At 67.5% G+C, this 17,054-nt stretch overlaps 3 protein-coding genes and 1 non-coding gene across 5 annotated transcripts; 2 read left to right on the top strand and 2 right to left on the bottom strand.

Annotated features, from left to right (window-relative positions):
• Positions 1-1,990: 1,990 nt before the first annotated feature.
• Positions 1,991-7,378, bottom strand: MCRIP2 (MAPK regulated corepressor interacting protein 2). 2 transcript variants are annotated; one of them, XM_059826285.1, is made up of 5 exons: positions 7,313-7,378; positions 7,132-7,213; positions 3,450-3,577; positions 3,094-3,195; positions 1,991-2,472 (listed from the first exon to the last, which is right to left on the bottom strand). In XM_059826285.1, exons 1-5 carry the CDS (start codon positions 7,362-7,364, stop codon positions 2,402-2,404), a joined length of 435 nt encoding a protein of 144 aa, XP_059682268.1. In that variant the 5' UTR covers positions 7,365-7,378; the 3' UTR covers positions 1,991-2,401. The 2 variants fall into 2 exon arrangements, with proteins under 2 accessions (XP_059682268.1, XP_059682269.1); XM_059826286.1 differs by lacking the exons at positions 3,450-3,577; positions 7,132-7,213.
• Positions 7,379-10,317: 2,939 nt separating this feature from the next.
• TRNAG-CCC (transfer RNA glycine (anticodon CCC)) lies at positions 10,318-10,388 on the top strand. The gene has a single exon. It is a non-coding gene; the product is annotated as a tRNA-Gly (tRNA).
• A 139-nt stretch (positions 10,389-10,527) lies between these two features.
• METTL26 (methyltransferase like 26) lies at positions 10,528-13,612 on the top strand. Its single transcript, XM_059826554.1, has 6 exons — positions 10,528-10,736; positions 12,252-12,414; positions 12,554-12,613; positions 13,044-13,111; positions 13,404-13,482; positions 13,565-13,612. Exons 1-6 carry the CDS (start codon positions 10,528-10,530, stop codon positions 13,610-13,612), a joined length of 627 nt encoding a protein of 208 aa, XP_059682537.1.
• An 809-nt stretch (positions 13,613-14,421) lies between these two features.
• WFIKKN1 (WAP, follistatin/kazal, immunoglobulin, kunitz and netrin domain containing 1) lies at positions 14,422-17,054 on the bottom strand. The gene is made up of 2 exons (XM_059826615.1): positions 16,830-17,054; positions 14,422-15,912 (listed from the first exon to the last, which is right to left on the bottom strand). The coding sequence occupies exons 1-2, from the start codon at positions 17,052-17,054 to the stop codon at positions 14,422-14,424; spliced, it is 1,716 nt and encodes a 571-aa protein (XP_059682598.1).

Here is a 17,054-nt window from a genome sequence, read left to right as displayed (position 1 = left end):
TAAGAACGTGTGGTTTTATTAGTAAGCAGCAGGTGAATGGGATCCCTGGAACCTCTCAGAGCTGCTGGCATAGAGGGTTTGCTCCCTTGGAGTGTCCCTGGAACCCCTCAGAGCTCCTGGCATAGAGGGTTTGATCCCTGGGAGCGTCCCTGGAACCCCTCAGAGCTGCTGGCATAGAGGGTTTGCTCCCGGGGAGCATCCCTGGAACCCCTCAGAGCTGCTGGCGTAGAGGGTTTGCTCCCTGGGAGCGTCCCTGGAACCCCTCAGAGCTGCTGGCGTAGAGGGTTTGCTCCCTTGGAGCGTCCCTGGAACCCCTCAGAGCTGCTGGCGTAGAGGGTTTGCTCCCGGGGAGCATCCCTGGAACCCCTCAGAGCTGCTGGCATAGAGGGTTTGCTCCCAGGGAGCATCCCTACAGGCGGCAGAGCCAGCCAGTGCCGGGGACACCGTGCCGTGGGAAAACCGGCAACCTTCCCGGGGGCAGTGCCTGCGCGAGAAAAGAGGGGGATGTTTTCTGGTGGGAGGGTGCCGGGAGCCACCAGGAAAGTGCTGGGACTCCCAGTAAGTGGATTTTTTTGGGAGATAGGGTAGGATGCAGCAGAGCCTCAGGGGCTTTGCCTGGGATGGGGAGCAGTGGGAAAGGGGGGGGTTGCAGGAGGGCGAGATGCCAAATTGCCACGGGCTGGCAGCACCCCGAGCACAGCGGCAACAGGCGGGAGAGCCGAGACCCCCCCATTGGGGTACTGGTGACACCCCTGCAAGGTTGGTCCTGGGGCAGGTGGCACGGAGGTAGCGTAACCCCCACAGTGCCCATGGACGCCACGGCAGAGCCGGCGGCAAGAGTCATCAGCGGCAAGGATGGCATCCCCCTGGCACCAGCCCACCACCGCTGGGTTCATCCCGGCCTTAACGAAGAAAGCCGTAACGAAGCAGCGTTTCTCCGTCCCACGGTGCTGTAACAACCCTCTCGCCGAGGCAGGAGCTGCCAGCTGTGCACGGTGCTGCTCGCTCGTATTTTGGCTGCAGCCGCAGCATCGAGTCGTCCCCAACCCCGGGGACAGGACCAGGCAGGCGCTGCTGCTCAGGGTCAGCCGGGTTTTACGCTGGCAGGGTCACGGTGGCTTTTGGCAACGCTCCGGCCTCCCAGGCCACGTGCGGTGGGAGAAGCGTCACCAGCCCCAGGCTGCTGCCGCTCCCCTCTGCCTGCAGTGGGGTCGTTATTCTCACCATAAGATTAATAAAGGTTTTTTGTTGGGTTGTGTGGTTTTTTCCCCCAGTGGGTGTTCCCTGGCGTCCTTTGGAGTGGGAGAACAGCTCCAGTCCTGGTGGGCTTGGGCTGCTCAGGCTGTGCTGGCCTCCTGCTCCCTGCCTTGGGGGGGAGGACTTGGGGGGGCTGTCCTCCAAAACCTGACCTGGAAGGACTCAGTCCAATCCAGAAAAGCCCCCGGACTCAGATTTTTGTGTGCCACGTGCCTCTGGAAGCAGAAGTTGAGGGTCCCCATCGCTTCCACCCCAAGCAGCCACCACCACCCTCTCTTAGCCCCCCCCCCACTGCACCCCACCAGCCATGGGCAAGGGGGAGACCATGAGCTTGGGGCTGAAAAGGGCTTTTGTCAGAGCAACATTGAGGGCCTCTGTGGCAGCGGGAGGGCTGGCACCCTCATTCCTGCAGCCTGGCTCTGAACCACAGCCAGGGTGCTCAGCACCCTGCCCATGGCACCTGCAGCTGCCCCTATGTCGTCCCCCCCCAATCCCAAACATACACCCCAAGGCAGCACCAGCCCGAGCCCTGGGGGGGATGAGGCAGCACTGGGGCAAGGCTGCAGCTCCAAGGAAGACAGATGCTCCGAGCCCTTCGCCTCCGGAGCGGCACAGTACCCGCTCAGGCAGCACTCTGCCCCGAGCATCCTCCCCTCCACGCCAGCCCAGCGCACGATGCTGCACCCCAACCGCTTCACCACCTCCTGCAAGCACATCCTCCGCATCTCGCAAGTGCCTCTCCACTGGCAGTTTCAGCGCTTTATTCTCTGGCCGTCCTGCTACAGCACCCCGCTGTCCTCCCCGTGGCTACGGCCGCAGGGCGGGATGCGCTGCCTCGTCCCCAGCATGGCACCGCAGTGTCCCTGGAAGCTGGAGGCTGCAGGAGCTGCAGCGGTCCAAGAACTGGCACTTAAGGAATCCTGGCTGGGGCCACACGCTGCTCCTCCACGCCGGGCGCAGGAAGGGGGGCGTGCAGCCGGGCATGGCTGTGGTCCGGTCCCGCTGGCCTGGCAGCGTGGGTCACTTGATTTCGGTCATCTTTTAAAAACGTGGTTCTAAAATGCCACCGATTCTGGGTTCTGACCAGCTCTCAGCTTTGTTTCTCTTAAAAAAAAAAAACCCAAACCCAAACCTTTCTTCCCTTTTATGAGCAGTTTTGAATTTTGGCCAGAAATTGCTGTGCCCACCACTCCTCCAGGTCGATGGGAACGAAGTCTGAAAGAGAGGGGAGGGAGAGAGGGGAGCGTAGCAGAACGGCTGGAGCAGAGCCCCGGCTGCTCCCCCTGCGCCATACCATTTGCCACTGGAAAAAAAAATGACACCCCAAAATTTCTCCCCCCCCCCCCGTGCCCTATCCCCAAAAGGCCAGACTGGGTTTACAGGGACCTTCTCTTCTTGGGGACTTCTCGGTGGGAGCCCCCAGGCTGTGTTCACAGCCCTTACTCCAGCTGCCATCAGAGAAGTGTGTTGTCTCCGCAGCGCCGCACTCCGGCTCGGTCCTGCTTGGTGCCGGGAGAGGCAGGACCCCATGGCGGGACCCGGGGGGGCCCCTCTCCGGCACGATGGTGAACCCACCTTGGTGGCTGGAGAAAGCATGATTTCCCAAAGAGTCATCGACCAGGCACCCCGCTTGCTTGGGCTCCTCCGTCGGGGCGCAGCGGGACATCCCCAGCACCCCCCAAGCAGCCTCAGCATCAGCAGGACGGACCCCATCCAGCAGTGGGATCCTCCTCCTCCCATTGCAACCCTGCTCCGGTGCCTGGCTGAGCCCCCACCAGCTCATTGCACCCGTGAGCCCGATGTACCCCCGAGTACCACAACTGTTTCCCCACTTACTTTTCAGTCCAGGGTTGGGGGTTTTCTCTACATACTGCACGGGGCCGCAGGCGCTCTCCCCGCTCCGGCTGCCGTCCAGCTGCTGCTCTACCTGCTGCCAGGCTGGGGGGGGGACACACCGAAACAGGCAGCGGATGGGTTTGGGATGGGCATTTCCCAGCCCAGGGGGGGGCTGTGGGAGAGGAGCAGGAGAAAGGGAGGGCAGCTGCCCAGGCTGGGGACCCCATCCCTGCCACCAAGGTCCCCAGCACGATGCAGCTGCCTCAGGAGGGACCCCACATCCTCCAGCCCCCCGCTCCGGGGATGTGATGGGGGGGGGCGGGCAGGTGCCCACCCCAGGGACCTTCAGCCCTCACCTTCATAGACGAAGCGGACGTTCTCCTCGTGGGCCAGCGTGTAGCACTCCTCGGGGGCCGAGACCTGCTGCGGCAGCACCTGCGGCCTCTTGCCGTTCACTCTGTTGAAGACGAGTTTCTGGGCTGGGCTGTCGAGGGAAACCGGGGGGCGGTGAGGGGGGGGGGCTGGCGGCTCTTCCCACCATGGTTTGGAGCAAGGAGGGGGGCTGTTCGGATGCCCCATGTTGCCCCATGGCGTGCACAGTTGCCCGGCGAGGCCAGGGGCATGGGCGCAGCCAGCCCCGCTCAGCCCTGTCCCCAAGGGAGGGGACAAAAAGGGACCCAGCCCCCCCCGGGAGATGGGGCTCCTGCGCAGAGAGGGGCGCAAACGAGGGGAGCTCCCCAGGGAAAAGCACCCGCCGCCCATCTCCCACCCATCCTCCAGCCCCAGCCCCGAGTGCAGACCCTAAAATAAAAAAATCTGCCACCAAAATTGCTGAAATATCAGGAAAACGGAAGTGAAATCCAGTTAGGCTCTGGGCAGGGGCGCACGCCGTCGTGCCGTTCTCCGCAGACCAAGCACCCCGGTTTGCTGGAGCAGCCCCGGCCCCCTGCACACCCCCGCGGTGCCCCGGGACCGGGACAAAACCCTCTGCCAAGCGGGAGCAGGTCAGGCTTCCTCGGAGCTGGGATCCCCTCCGGAGAGCAGGGCACTTAAACCAGCCCCAGCCTGGAACCAGGAAAACCGGGTAGATCAAGAGGAAAGGTTTGGGATGAGACTTGTGGGCACGTTTAACGTAAAACTTCAGTATTTTGGCTTTTCTGCTCAGCTTCGGGGTAGGACATACCTACAAAGGCCACGTTTCTCACGGGACAAAGTCTAAGGGGAGCGCAGACGGGGTAGGGTTTGCAGGGCGGGCGAGACCCAGAAGAGGCAGCCCCTGCCCGTGACTCCCCTACCCCATGGGCACCCCAAATCGCCCATGGTTGGGTTGGGCAGCGGGTGGGCACCCCTGCCCGCTGCGGGCAGGGCAGCAGCCTGCCTGGAGGAGGATGAGGGTGGTAACAGCCACATGGGTTAGTGAAGGATCCCAGGAAGGAGGGGAGCTGGGGTGGGGGGAGGCTTTTCTCATCCGTTTCGTGCCAGAAAAGGCTGGACAGGCCCCCCCAGCCCTGCCCGACAGCGGAGCTGCCCGCTCTGCCAGGTTTGGTCCCAGCTCTCCAGCTGAGAAGGCATCTCCTTCGGAGAAGCCCTCACCCCTCCGGCTGCGTAAATCCCCCCCAACACCCACCCAACAGCTCCAGCTCTTGCCGCTCCAAGCCGAGAGTTTCACCCAAAAGCCATTCCCGGCCTCCCGCCCTTCGGGGACACAGGACAACCTCCAAACCCTCCCGGGGGCCACCATGGCCTCCGGGAAAAGCCAGGGCTGCAGCTGGGACCTGCCAGCCCCAGGGACCGGGCGGGCACAGACCGGGACCTCGGGCACAGGCACATGCCAGGACTGGGTGGGCACACACCGGGGCCCCAGGCACACGCAGGGACTGGGTGGTCACACACCAGGGCACTGGGTGGGCACATGCTGGGGTCCCGGGCACATGCCAGGACTGGGTGGTCACACACTGGGAGCCCAGGCACACGCAGGGACTGGGTGGGCACACGCCAGGGCTCCAGGCAGAGGCACACGCCAGGACCCCGTGCACATACCAGGACTGGGTGGTCACACAGTGGGGCCCTGGGCACATGCCGGGACTGGGTGGGCACCTGCTGGGACCCCAGGTACACACTAGGACTGGGTGGGCACATGCCAGGACCCATGCACATGCCAGGGGACTGGGCACAGGCACATGCCAGGACTGGGTGGTCACACACTGGGGCCCCAGGCACACGCAGGGACTGGGTGGTCACACACCAGGGCACTGGGTGGGCACACACTGGGGGCCCAGGCACACACAGGGGCACTGGGTGGGCACACACAGGGACTGGCTGGGCACACGCCAGGGCCCCAGGCACATGCCAGGACTGGGTGGTTACACACTGGGCCCTGGGCACACACTAGGACTGGGTGGTCACACGCCAGGGCCCCAGGCACGGGCACACGCCAGGAGCCATGCACATGCCAAGGGACTGAGCACAGGCACATGCCAGGACTGGCTGGTCACACACCGGGGCCCCAGGCACACGCAGGGACTGGGTGGGCACACACCGGGGCCCCAGGCATGGGCACACGCCAAGACCCCATGCACGTGCCAGGGGACCAGGGATGGGCACATGCCAGGACTGGGTGATCACACATTGGGGCCCTGGCCACACACCGGGACCAGGTGGGCACATGCTGGGGCCCTGGGCATGTGCTGGGACTGGGTGGGCACACACCAGGACTGGGTGGGCACATGCTGGGGTGCCAGGCACATGCTAGGACTGGGTGGTCAAACGCCAGGGCCCCAGGCATGGGCAGACAGCAGGACCCCATGCACATGCCAGGGGACTGGGTGGGCACACACTGGGGCCCTGGGCATGTGCCGGGACTGGGTGGGCACACCCTGGGGGCCTGGGCATGGGCACACACAGGGACTGAGTGGGCACACGCTGGGGTCCCAGACACACACTAGGACTGGGTGGGCACGCACCAGGACCCCATGCACATGCCAGGGGACTGGGCATGGGTACATGCCAGGACTGGGTGGTCGCACACCAGGGCCCTAGGCACACACAGGGACTGGGTGGGCACACACTGGGGCACTGGGCATGTGCCGGTACTGGATGGGCACACACCGGGACTGGGTGGGTGCACACCAGGGGGCCTGGGCATGGGCACACACAGGGACTGGGTGGGCACACACCGGGGCACTGGGTGGGCACACACCGGGGCACTGGGCATGTGCCGGGACTGGGTGGGCACACACCGGGGGACTGGGCATGGGCACACACCGGGGGACTGGGCATGGGCACACACCGGGGGACTGGGCATGGGCTGGGGTCCCAGGCACACGCTAGGACTGGGTGGGCACACACCAGGACCCCATGCACATGCCAGGGGACCGGGCATGGGCACATGCCAGGACTGGGTGGGCACACACCAGGGCCCTAGGCACACAGAGAGACCGGGTGGGCACACACTGGGGCACTGGGTGGGCACACACTGGGGCCCTGGGCATGTGCCGGGACTGGGTGGGCACACACCGGGGGCCCCGGACATGGGCACACACCGGGGCACTGGGTGGGCACACACCGGGACTGGGTGGGCACACACCGGGGGCCCCGGGGCTACTTCAGCCAACGGATTTGTGCAATCGGTGCCTCCCCCCGGGACGTGCGGGGGGGGGGGGGGGTTGCACAACCCCAGCCCGGCCCCGGCCCGCCCCCCCCGGGACAGTCAGCCCGCCGCTGCCTGCACTTTGCCCGCTCCACCGGCTACAAATCCCGGGTGTTCCCCCCCCCGACCCCCCCCCCCGTGCTTTTTGCAGCCTCTGCCCGCCCCGCCCCGGGGCTGCCCACGCCACGAGCGTTCAGCCTCCGGGAGGAGCGGGCGGACAGCGGCAGCGCTCCAACCCCGCGGCACGCGGGCACCGTGCGGCGGCCCCCGGTGCGCGCGCGTCCCCCCCCCCCCCACCCCCGCGGCCCCTCCCCCGGCGGCGCGGCCCGGCCGCCCCGGTAACCTTTCCCCAAGGTCACGGCGGCCGCCGCCGCCGCCGCGGGGCTCACCTGGCCGGGGGCCAGGCACCGGGCTGCAACCGGCCCCGCAGCTCGCCCAGCTTGCTGCTCTCCACCGCCTGCTGCGTCGGACCTGCGGGCGGCGGCGGGGCGTCAGAGCGGCCCGGGAACGGGGAACGGGGGGGGGGGAGCACCCCCCCCCCGCGCCTCCCCTCCCCGCGATCCCCGGTACCTGTGCGGCGCTGCGTGGCCAGCTTGCTGGGGCCGCGCGTCAACGTGTACATCCTGCGGTAGCGGCCCCGGGCCCCGCACCGGCCCCGCCGCCCCCGCCCGAGTGCGGCGCGTGCCCCTCGCCGGGCCTTTAACGGGCCGGGCCGGGCCGGCCGCCGCGACACGCCCCCGCCCTTAAAGGGCCCGCGCGGGACGGGCGGGGGGGGCCCCCCCGGGGGGGAGCGCGGGGCGGGGCGCGTGGGAGATGACGGAGGCGGGGGGGGGGGGACACACACACACGCGTGGGACGGGCGGGGGACACGTCGGGGGCACGCGGGGGGTGGGGGGGGGCAAGCGGGGGGGGACGTGAGGGGGACAGATGGGGTGGGGGGACACCGAGGGCACACGCGCGGGACACACGGGGGGAACACACTGTGCGGGGACGTACGCGGGACACGTGGGAGCGGAGGGGACACACAGGAAACACGCACGGGACACACAGGGGGAACACGCAGCGCGTGGGGACACACGTGGGACCGGAGGGGGCACACGCGGGATGTGGGGGACACACAGGAAACACACGGGGGGACACACGCAGGACACGGGGACACAGAGGGCACACACACATGGGACACACAGGGGGAACACGCAGCGCGTGGGGACACACGTGGGACCGGAGGGGGCACACGCGGAATGTGGGGGACACACAGGAAACACACGGGGGGGCACACGCGGGACATGGGGACGCACAGGGCACACGCGCGGGACACAGAGGGGGAACACACAGTGTGCGGGGACACACGCGGGACACGTGGGAGCGGAGGGGACACACAGGAAACACGCACGGGACACACAGGGGGAACACACAGCGTGTGGGGACACACGTGGGACCGGAGGGGGCACACGCGGGATGTGGGGGACACACAGGAAACACACGGGGGGGGACACACGTGGGAGACAGGGACACAGAGGGCACACACACGGGACACAGAGGGGGAACACACAGCGTGCGGGGACACACACGGGACACGTGGGAGCGGAGGGGACACACAGGAAACACGCGGGGGGGCACATGCGGGACATGGGGACACACAGGAAACACGCGTGGGGCACACGTGGGACATGGGGACACACAGGGCACACGCACGGGACACACGGGGGAACACGCAGTGTGCGGGGACACACGTGGGACCGGAGGGGGCACACGCGGGATGTGGGGGACACATGGGAAACACACAGGGGGACACACGCGGGACACGGGGACACAGAGGACACACACACACGGGACACACAGGGGGAACACTCAGCGTGTGGGGACACACGTGGGACCAGAGGGGACACACAGGAAACACACGGGGGGGCACACGTGGGACATGGGGACATAGAGGGCACACGCGTGGGACACACAGGGGGAACATGCAGCGTGTGGGGACATACATGGGACCGGAGGGGGCACACGCGGGATGTGGGTGACACATAGGAAACACACGGGGGGACACACGTGGGACATGGGGACGCAGAGGGGACACAGAGGGGAACACACAGCGTGCGGGGACGCACGCAGGACACGTGGGACCAGAGGGGACACACAGGAAACACACGTGGGACACAGAGGGGGAACACGCAGCGTGTGGGGACACACGTGGGACCAGACGGGGCACACGCGGGATGTGGGGGACAGAGGGGGGCACACGCGGGACACGGGGACACACAGGGCACATGCATGGGACATGTAAAGGGCACACGTGGGACGCGGGGACACACGGAGGTCAAGTAGGAGAGAGGGCACAGGAGAGACGTGGGGCACAAGATGGCACAGGCAGGCAGGGGACACAGGAGTCACGGGGAACGCAGAGGGGACATTCGGGAGACAGGGGACACTGGAGCCATGGGACACACAGGGGACACGTAGGAGTCACTCCTGGGACACACAGCACCCAGGAAGGGGACAGTGAGGGGGTGCAGAGGCAGGGGCTGAGGTGCCACCACAATGGGGACAGCGCTGTGACCGGCCCGGTGAGCCCCGCGCCCCGTGAACAGGAGGCCGGAGTGGGTGGCTGCGTCCGGGCCATGGCGGTGACCTTTGGAGCGAGGAAGGTGCCGAGGTGCAGCCCCGGGACGTGACCCCGAGCCGGTCCCCAGCCACCCCGCAGCGTTACCCGTAGCTGGGTGGCATGGCAGGGTTTTGGGGACAGGCTGCGTGACAAACCCAGCGGGGGCTTGGGGGACGCTCCAGCCTTGCTCCGGGGGTGGCAAAGCCACCCCACAAGGGTGACCTTGCTCTCTCCACCCTGACAGCCGCGTGGCCGCGGTGGCACAGCCCTGCCGGGGCGGGAGGCCGTGCCGGAGGGTGCCCGGGCCCCCAAAAGAGCATCCTGCAAAGCAGGGCCCGATCCTGAGGGGTGCCGGGCACCCGCGGGCGCCTGGCAAAGGGGGCACCCAGCAGCCGTCACCCCCCACGCGACTCCCCCAACTCTCCAGGATGTGGCCCGCGTTACCCCCTGTGACCCGGGGGGACCCCACCACTGGCTCGTCACCTGCCCTGTCACCCAAGGGGTCGTGCCTCAGTTTCCCCACCTGTGACCTGCTCGGGGTTTATAGGGTGCCCATGGGTGCCCCGGCGAGGCCCTTTCCGCGCTCGGAAGCCCTGAACCCCGGATCCTCGCGCTCCGGTTGGATCCTTCCAAGCGTCCATCGTTAGCGGGAGCCGTCGCAGAACGGGTGGGGGCGCGTGGGGGTTTCACTGGGACCCCCCTCCCTGTGCCGAGCGTTCACGCCGTGGGGTAACCCCACTGCCCCCCTCCGGCTCCCCACAGCCGGGGTGCCCACGCACCCCCATTTTCCCGGGGTGTCCACGCGGGATGTTAACCTGCTTCTCTTAGGGGGGGTGGGAATAGGGTGGGAAAGGCCCGTGCGTGGCGGGAGAGCGGCAGCACCCACGGCCCCACGCCACCCTCGGGGCTGCGCTCCGCCCCGCGGTCACGCGTGGAGAGGCTGAGTGCCGACGGGGCGGTCGTTCCCCCAACAGCGCCGCTGGTGTAGTGGTATCATGCAAGATTCCCATTCTTGCGACCCGGGTTCGATTCCCGGGCGGCGCACAATTTCTTGACGCTCTCTTTTTATTTATTTTTTTTTAAAACCTCCGTGGGAGGCTCCACCCGCGGTGCGTGGGGGCGGTCCCCGTGGGGGCGACTGGGACTTGTAGTCCCCTCACTGCGGCCACCTCCCTCTCCAGCCATGCAAGCGCCGGCGGCAGCGGAACGCAACAAGGGCCCGATCCTGGAGGTGCTGCGGGAGTACGCGGAGTCCGGTCCCCACGCGGGACCCGGAGTCCTGCGGGTGTTGGAGGTGGGGGCGGGCGCGGGGCTACACGCCGTTCATTTTGCCCGGGCGCTGCCGCAGACCCTCTGGCAACCCTCCGACATCGAGCCCCAGGCGCTGCGCAGGTGAGCGGGGAGCACGGCGTTGGGGGGACCGGGGGGGGCCCAGCCTGCAGCCCCTTCCCCTCCCGCCGGACCCACGGCCGGAGTGCCCAGCTCGGTGCTTTATTTTTTTTCCAGGGAAAACCCACTATTGAACTCTCGGACAGCCCAGGCTCCCCTGCTTGATGCTTTATTTTTTCCAGGAAAAACGTAATATTCAACTCTTGGACAGCCCAGGCTCCCCAAATCAATACTTGATATATTTTTTTCCAGAAAAGCCCCAATATCCAACTCTCCGACGGTCCGCCCCGCTACGGAGCGATTCCCACCTGCAAAGCACCCAAACGTGCGTTGCGGAGCGGCGGTCGCCCTCCCCTCTTAACAGCTTCGGCCGATGCTCCACGGTGATGCCAGGCCTGACACCCAGCTCACCGGGACACCCCGGCGGCTCCCACCCGTGTGGTGGGTGGCTCGCACCCCGCTCCCGGCATCACACCGCCCCGGCGAGCCGTGTCGGGCCGTGTTTATTTGCTCTGCGTCGGTGCGTAGGCTTGCGTGGGTCCGGCCCGTGGCCAAATGCCCATTCCAGGCATTGCGGCGCCAGGCTGGAAGGGCTCGGTTTCCATTCGGGAAACAAAAAGAAACGCCAGCTCTGCAGCACGGGGAGGAATTCCCCCACCAAAAAAAAAAATAAACGCGGTGGGGTGATGCCAAAATCGGCACCTGTCCAGGGCGGGTGTAGCCGGCGTCCTTCCCACCCGTCGCCTCTCTGGCAGCGACACCCAGCACGCGCTGCCCTTGGTTAAAAATAATCCCCAGGCTGGGGCCGGGAGGCTGCGGTTCCCTGCTCCGACGCCTCGGGAATGGAGACCTGGCGGGTAAAGGTGCCAAAAAGCTATAAATCACACCAAACTCACGCGGTACTGGTGCAGCGGTACTGGCGGGGTGCAGGCAGCCCGGGCGCAGGGGTGCAGGCAGCGCTGCGGGCAGCCCAGGCGCCTGGGTGCAGGGTGGCGCGCAGGCAGCCTGAGCACGTGGGTGCTGGCAGCGCTGCAGGCAGCACGGGCGCGTGGGTGCAGGCAGCGTGCGGGCAGCCTGGACACGTGGGTGCAGGCAGCGCGCATGCAGGCAGCTGGGAGAGCAGCATGCTCCGGCTGCGCTGGTGAGAGGCACCGGTGAATTGGGGTTTTTTTTTTAGACGCTGGGGTCTCTGGCTCCGCGTGCTGTTGGTTGTCCGGCTGCTGCCGGTTGTCCAGCTGCCCCAGCAGCCCCGTCACCCTTTGGCCTGTTGCAAAGCTCGGTGATAGCAGACCCCTCGCCTTGTGCAGCCCCCCCCCGGCCCCGGCCCCCCAGGGCTGTGTTGCAAGCACAACCTTATTATTAGACATCAGAGACTCCACCTGGGAGATGCTGCCCGCAACTGGGGCAGGCAGGTTTTGGGTCTGCCTGCAGTGGGTGCTGGGGGGGGGGGATATGCGGGGCGGAAGGGGGGGCAGGCGATGCTCCGGCTGGGGTTAACGTGGGGTTTGGTGCCCGCAGCATCGCTGCCTACACAGAGGCCACGCGGGTGCCCAACGTGCTGCCCCCCATCCTGCTGGACGTCTCGCAGGGCTGGGAGACGTGGGGGGGCACCCAACCTGCCACCCTCGACCTCCTCGTCAGCATCAACATGATGCACATCGCGGAGCTGCGGTGCACCGAGGTGAGCGGGGCAGGGCTGGAGCCACGCCAGCCCTCGCCAGGTCCCTGTCCCCCGGTCTGGGGGTCCCAGGGCTGAGGAGGGGGCTCCCGGGGATTGTCCCCAGCTCCCTGACCCCGTCCCCACCTCCCTCTTTCCCCAGGGCCTGTTCAAGGGTGCTGGAGTGCTGCTGAAGCCCGGAGGGGTGCTCTTCACCTACGGGGTGGGTGCTGCTCGGGCGCGGGGGTGTCCCTGGGGATGCTGGGGAGCGGGCAGAGGGGAGGGCAGCTCTGGGCGTGGCTTGTGGGGGGGCTGGCAAAGTGGGGGGGCTCAGGTTTGGGGGGTCTCAGCCTTTCAGCTGAGCCCTGGATGGGGTGGCTTTGGCTGTTGGCCCCCAGGGTGGGTGGGATCCTGTCCTCCCTCACCCCATCCAGGGCAGGGGCCGGGGGGGCCCATAGTGGGTAATGGGACCCACAGTGGGTGACGGGACCCACAGTGGGTGATGGGCCCTGTGGTCCCTCTCGGGGGCCGTGTCCCTTCTCGCTCGGCTCTGTGTGTGGTGGGGACAGCAGCCCATGGGCTGGGGCGGGGGGCTCAGGGGGGACACAGGCACGATGGCTCGTGGCTGCAGCTCCGGCTTCGTGTCCCGGCAGCCCTACGCCGTGGATGGCCGGATCAGTCCCCAGAGCAACGTGGACTTTGACCGCAGCCTGAGGCAGAGGTAGGGGGGGAGTGGGGGGGCCCAGGGCTGCTGGTGGCCCGTCGTGCCCGTGCTGCCCATGCTGCCCATGCTGCCCGTCCTGCCCATGGTGCCCGTCCGTCCTGCCCGTCCGTCCTGCCCGTGCTGCCTACAGTCGCGGGGAGTTGCCTCCCAAGTTGGTCCTTCAAGACAAGACCTAAAGCAACAGCCCGGGGGAGCCCCCCCCCCCGCCCCGCATCTGGGGGCACCCCTGGGAGAGCACGGGGGCGAGATGTCCGTCTGTCCGACCCACGCCTCCCTCCCTCTCCGTCAGGAATCCGGCCTGGGGCCTTCGGGACACGGCACTGCTGCGGCAGCTGGCTGAGGCCAACGGGCTGCGCCTGGAGAGGATGGTAGGTGCTGGGGTCTGCAAGGGGGGGGACAGTCCCCACACCGGTGGGGACCCCCCCCTGACCCCCAGCTCTATGCTTCCAGGTGCACATGCCGGCCAACAACAAGAGTCTCATCTTCCGCAAGCAGTAACCTGCCCCCATGGCATCTCCCGGCATCTCCCGGCACCTTCCTGGCACGGCTGCCCCCCACCCCATTGATGCCTTCTCGAGGGCTTGGCTGGGGGGGGGTCCATCTCTCCCGGCCCCTTCGGGGCTCCCTTTGCAATGGGGTGCCCCAGCCTGGCCCAGAGAAGCTGCCATGGGGGCACAGGCAGCGGGGGGGTGGGGGGGAGGCGCACAGCACCCCGAGGCATGGGGGAGACTTCTTGCTCCGTGCCGGTTTCCCGGGCAGACGCCGTGCCAATGGTGGGGGGGACCCGTGGGGGACCCGTCCCCCTTTCCCGTCGCCCCCCCCTGGACTGTGCTGCAGCCCCCCCAATAAACTCCAGCGCTTCACCTCCCTGCCCCCAGCAGCTCCCTGATGCTTTCGGCACTGACAATGGGGGGGGGGGATCCCCATTCCCCGCCCTGCAGCCCCAACGGGGGGGTCAGATCCTGCACTGGGAGCGCCTGGGGGTGCTACCATGCACCCAGAGGCTTTGGTGCCGTGGGAAGGTTTTTATGGGTGGGGGGGCTCCTGGCAGACCTCCCACCCCTCTGCAACCCAACCCAGTCCTTTATTGCTGCTGGCGGGGCTGGGGGGGGGACACGGGGGGGGCACGCGGCAGATAAATTACAGGGGAGGTGGGAGCTGGGCTGGGGCTCAGCATGGGGTTGGGGGGGAACTACACGACAATGGTAACCCCTAGATACAAGCAGTGGTGTGGGGGCCCCCCCCAGGCTGCGACCCCCCCCATGGTGGGTCTCTGGCCCCCCACGTTGGCACATCCTGGCTCTTTCCTAGTCCTGGAAGCGGTTCAGGAGGTCGCAGGTTTTCTTCTCCATCAGCTCATAGATCTTCTTCACCCGCTTGTCGTTGGCCGCCCGGACGTAGCTGCTGGGGTCCAGCGTGGCCATGCCGTCGTGCACCTCGCCCATGATGATGAGCGGCCCGTCCTCTGCCGTCATGTTGGGGCAGGGGCAGCTCCAATCCATGTCGGTCAAGGTCACCTCCAGGTACTTGATGTTGAAGAACTTGAGGCCCATCTTCTCATCCTTGAGGACGTCCTCGAGGGCGAAGCGGGCGATGCCGGAGTCCTGATCCTCCACGATCTCCATCAGCCGGCCCACGATGGCGAAGTCGCTGCGGCAGAGGCTCAGCACCATCTTGCTCTTCAGGCGGCAAGCCTTGCACTGCAGGCTCTTGGGGAAGGGGCAGACGTCCTCGCAGGTCTCCTTGCTCTCGAAGTTGTTGGTGTTGCCCTCGCAGCCGCCGTAGACGAAGGAGTGGCACTGCTTCAGCAGGTGGTTGTACGCCCAGCGGGGCTCCCAGTTCTGGCAGGGACCCTGCACCATGGGCAGCAGGCAGGTGGGGCGGGCGCTGCCCAAGCAGGCAGCCCGGCATTCCTCGTAGGTCTCAAAATGGTTCCTGTTGGCCCCGCAGCCCCCGTAGCGGAAGGTGAGGCAGGAGCCCTGCTTGGCGTCGAAGTGCCAGCGCACCTCCAGCGCCTCGCACCGCCGCCGGTCCGGCTCCTTCAGGCACTCGGCGCTGGGGAAGGGCTGGGGGCTGCTGGCCCGCGGGGTCCCCCCCGGCTCCCGCCTGACCACCGACAGCGGGAAGTCAGCCCGGAGCAGCCCGGCGGCGTTCCTGGCCGTGCAGGTGTAGATGCCGGCGTCCTCGTGGCGGGCGTTGTAGATGACCAGCTGGCCAATGTTGGTGACCACCACGTTGCCGTACATCTGGTCCGGCCGCATGATGAAGTTCTCCTCCCGCTCGCTCTGCTTCTCCCAGGTGATGTCCGGTCGCGGGCGCCCGCTGACGTCGCAGCGGAAGCTGACGGTGCCGCCGGCGCGGACCGACTGGTGGAAGGGGTTGCTGTAGAGGGCGGGGGGCACCGGCACCTCAGGGCCGGCTCCCGGCGTGGGGCGCGCCGTCGTCTCCTGCGGCATGGGGCTGGTGTCGGGCCAGGTGAAGATGTGCTTACAGGGGACGGTGGTGAGGCGGGTGCCTCGCAGGCACGCCTCGGCGTCCATGTAGCACTTGTTGTAGTAGGTGAGGCCGTCGGAGGCGCAGGTGAAGTTGGGCTCCTTCTCGCAGCGGTCCTTGCACTTGCAGACGGGCTGCCCGTCCCAGATGTCGCAGTCGGAGCCCTGCTGCGCGCACACGAAGCTCTCGCACGAGGCCGCCGGCGCCAGCGCCAGTGCCGGCAGGCTGCCGTCGGCGAAGCGGGCGGCCACGCAGCTCCGCAGCCCGCACACGTTGGTGCAGCATTTCTCGAAGCCTTCGCAGTCCTGGCAGGGGGATGAGAGGAGATTGGGGGCGGGGGGGGGGGGGTACGTGGGGGTCACCGCCGTGCTACTCCCACCCCCTGCGGGGCTTTCGGGTGGGAAGGTGTCCCCCGCGCAGCCCCGTGTGCTCCCAGCATCGCTGGGCTCCACGTAAGAGCCAGACCACCCCAGAACGGCTGCGGTGGCCCCAGCCCGCCCTCAGCCCACCCCAGACCCCCCCAGGATGCTTAGGGGTGCACTGCGGCGATGACGGCCCCTTCTCCCCCTGGCAGGCAGCGTCTCACCCCTCTTGGCTTTTGCTGGCTGAGGAAAGGCAGAACTCATTACACAGATGAATTGCCAAGGAGTCTCCCCTTGGGTCCAGGCAGCCCTAACCGGGGCAGAGGTGCTGGTGCCCCTCCTCACGGCTGTGGCACCCAGAGCTGGGGCTCTCTGGCATGGGCAGCCCGGTCTATGGGTGGGCTCCTGCCCCTGGGGTAAAGCGGGGGGCCGGGGGGCCCGGGGGGGAGGGCTGGGGGGCCCTGGGGGAGGCTGCCCACTGCCTGATGAGGGTCCCTGTCCCAGCGCACCCATTCCCTTCGTCCCAGCCCTTCGGCTCGGGTGGGAGCATCCTGGGGGTGCACGGAGGGGGTGTCCTGGCCACAGGGCACGGCCCGAGGCGGGGACATGGGGGGCCAACAAACAGTTTCTTTGCCTGCCGGGGGGCCGGGGAGCGGCCCCGGGACCCCCCTCATGGCAGCCAGCAGCGGGGGCTCGGCGGGGGGGGCGAAGTTGCAGCCGGGCTGAGCCCTTTACACTGAAACAACTGAACCGGCTGCACCACCGGGCACAGGACCCGCACCCCAAAGCATCTCCCTCGGGGACCGGGGCATGCCCCCCACCCCAGACCCCCGCAGCCCCCCGCAGCCCCCCCCGCTCACCTGGTCGGCCTGGCACTCCCGCTCGCAGGTGCTCTGCGCGTCCACCCACAGGTTGGGGTTCAGCTGGTTGGGGCAGACCCCCAGGTGCCGCATCCTGCCCGGCTGCAGGCTCAGCCCGGCTGCCGCCGCCGCCAGCAAAGGCAGGAGGAGCGCGACGCCCATGGGGGCACGCTGCCGTCCGCCTGCTCGCCGGCCCGGGCGGCCGAAATTCCCGCCAGGAGGCAT

Source organism: Gavia stellata, chromosome 18 (assembly GCF_030936135.1).
Source record: "Gavia stellata isolate bGavSte3 chromosome 18, bGavSte3.hap2, whole genome shotgun sequence".
NCBI classification, from domain to species: Eukaryota; Metazoa; Chordata; class Aves; order Gaviiformes; family Gaviidae; genus Gavia; species Gavia stellata.
Note: the sequence above shows the minus strand (reverse complement) of the source record. Positions and strands in the feature narration are given on the sequence as shown.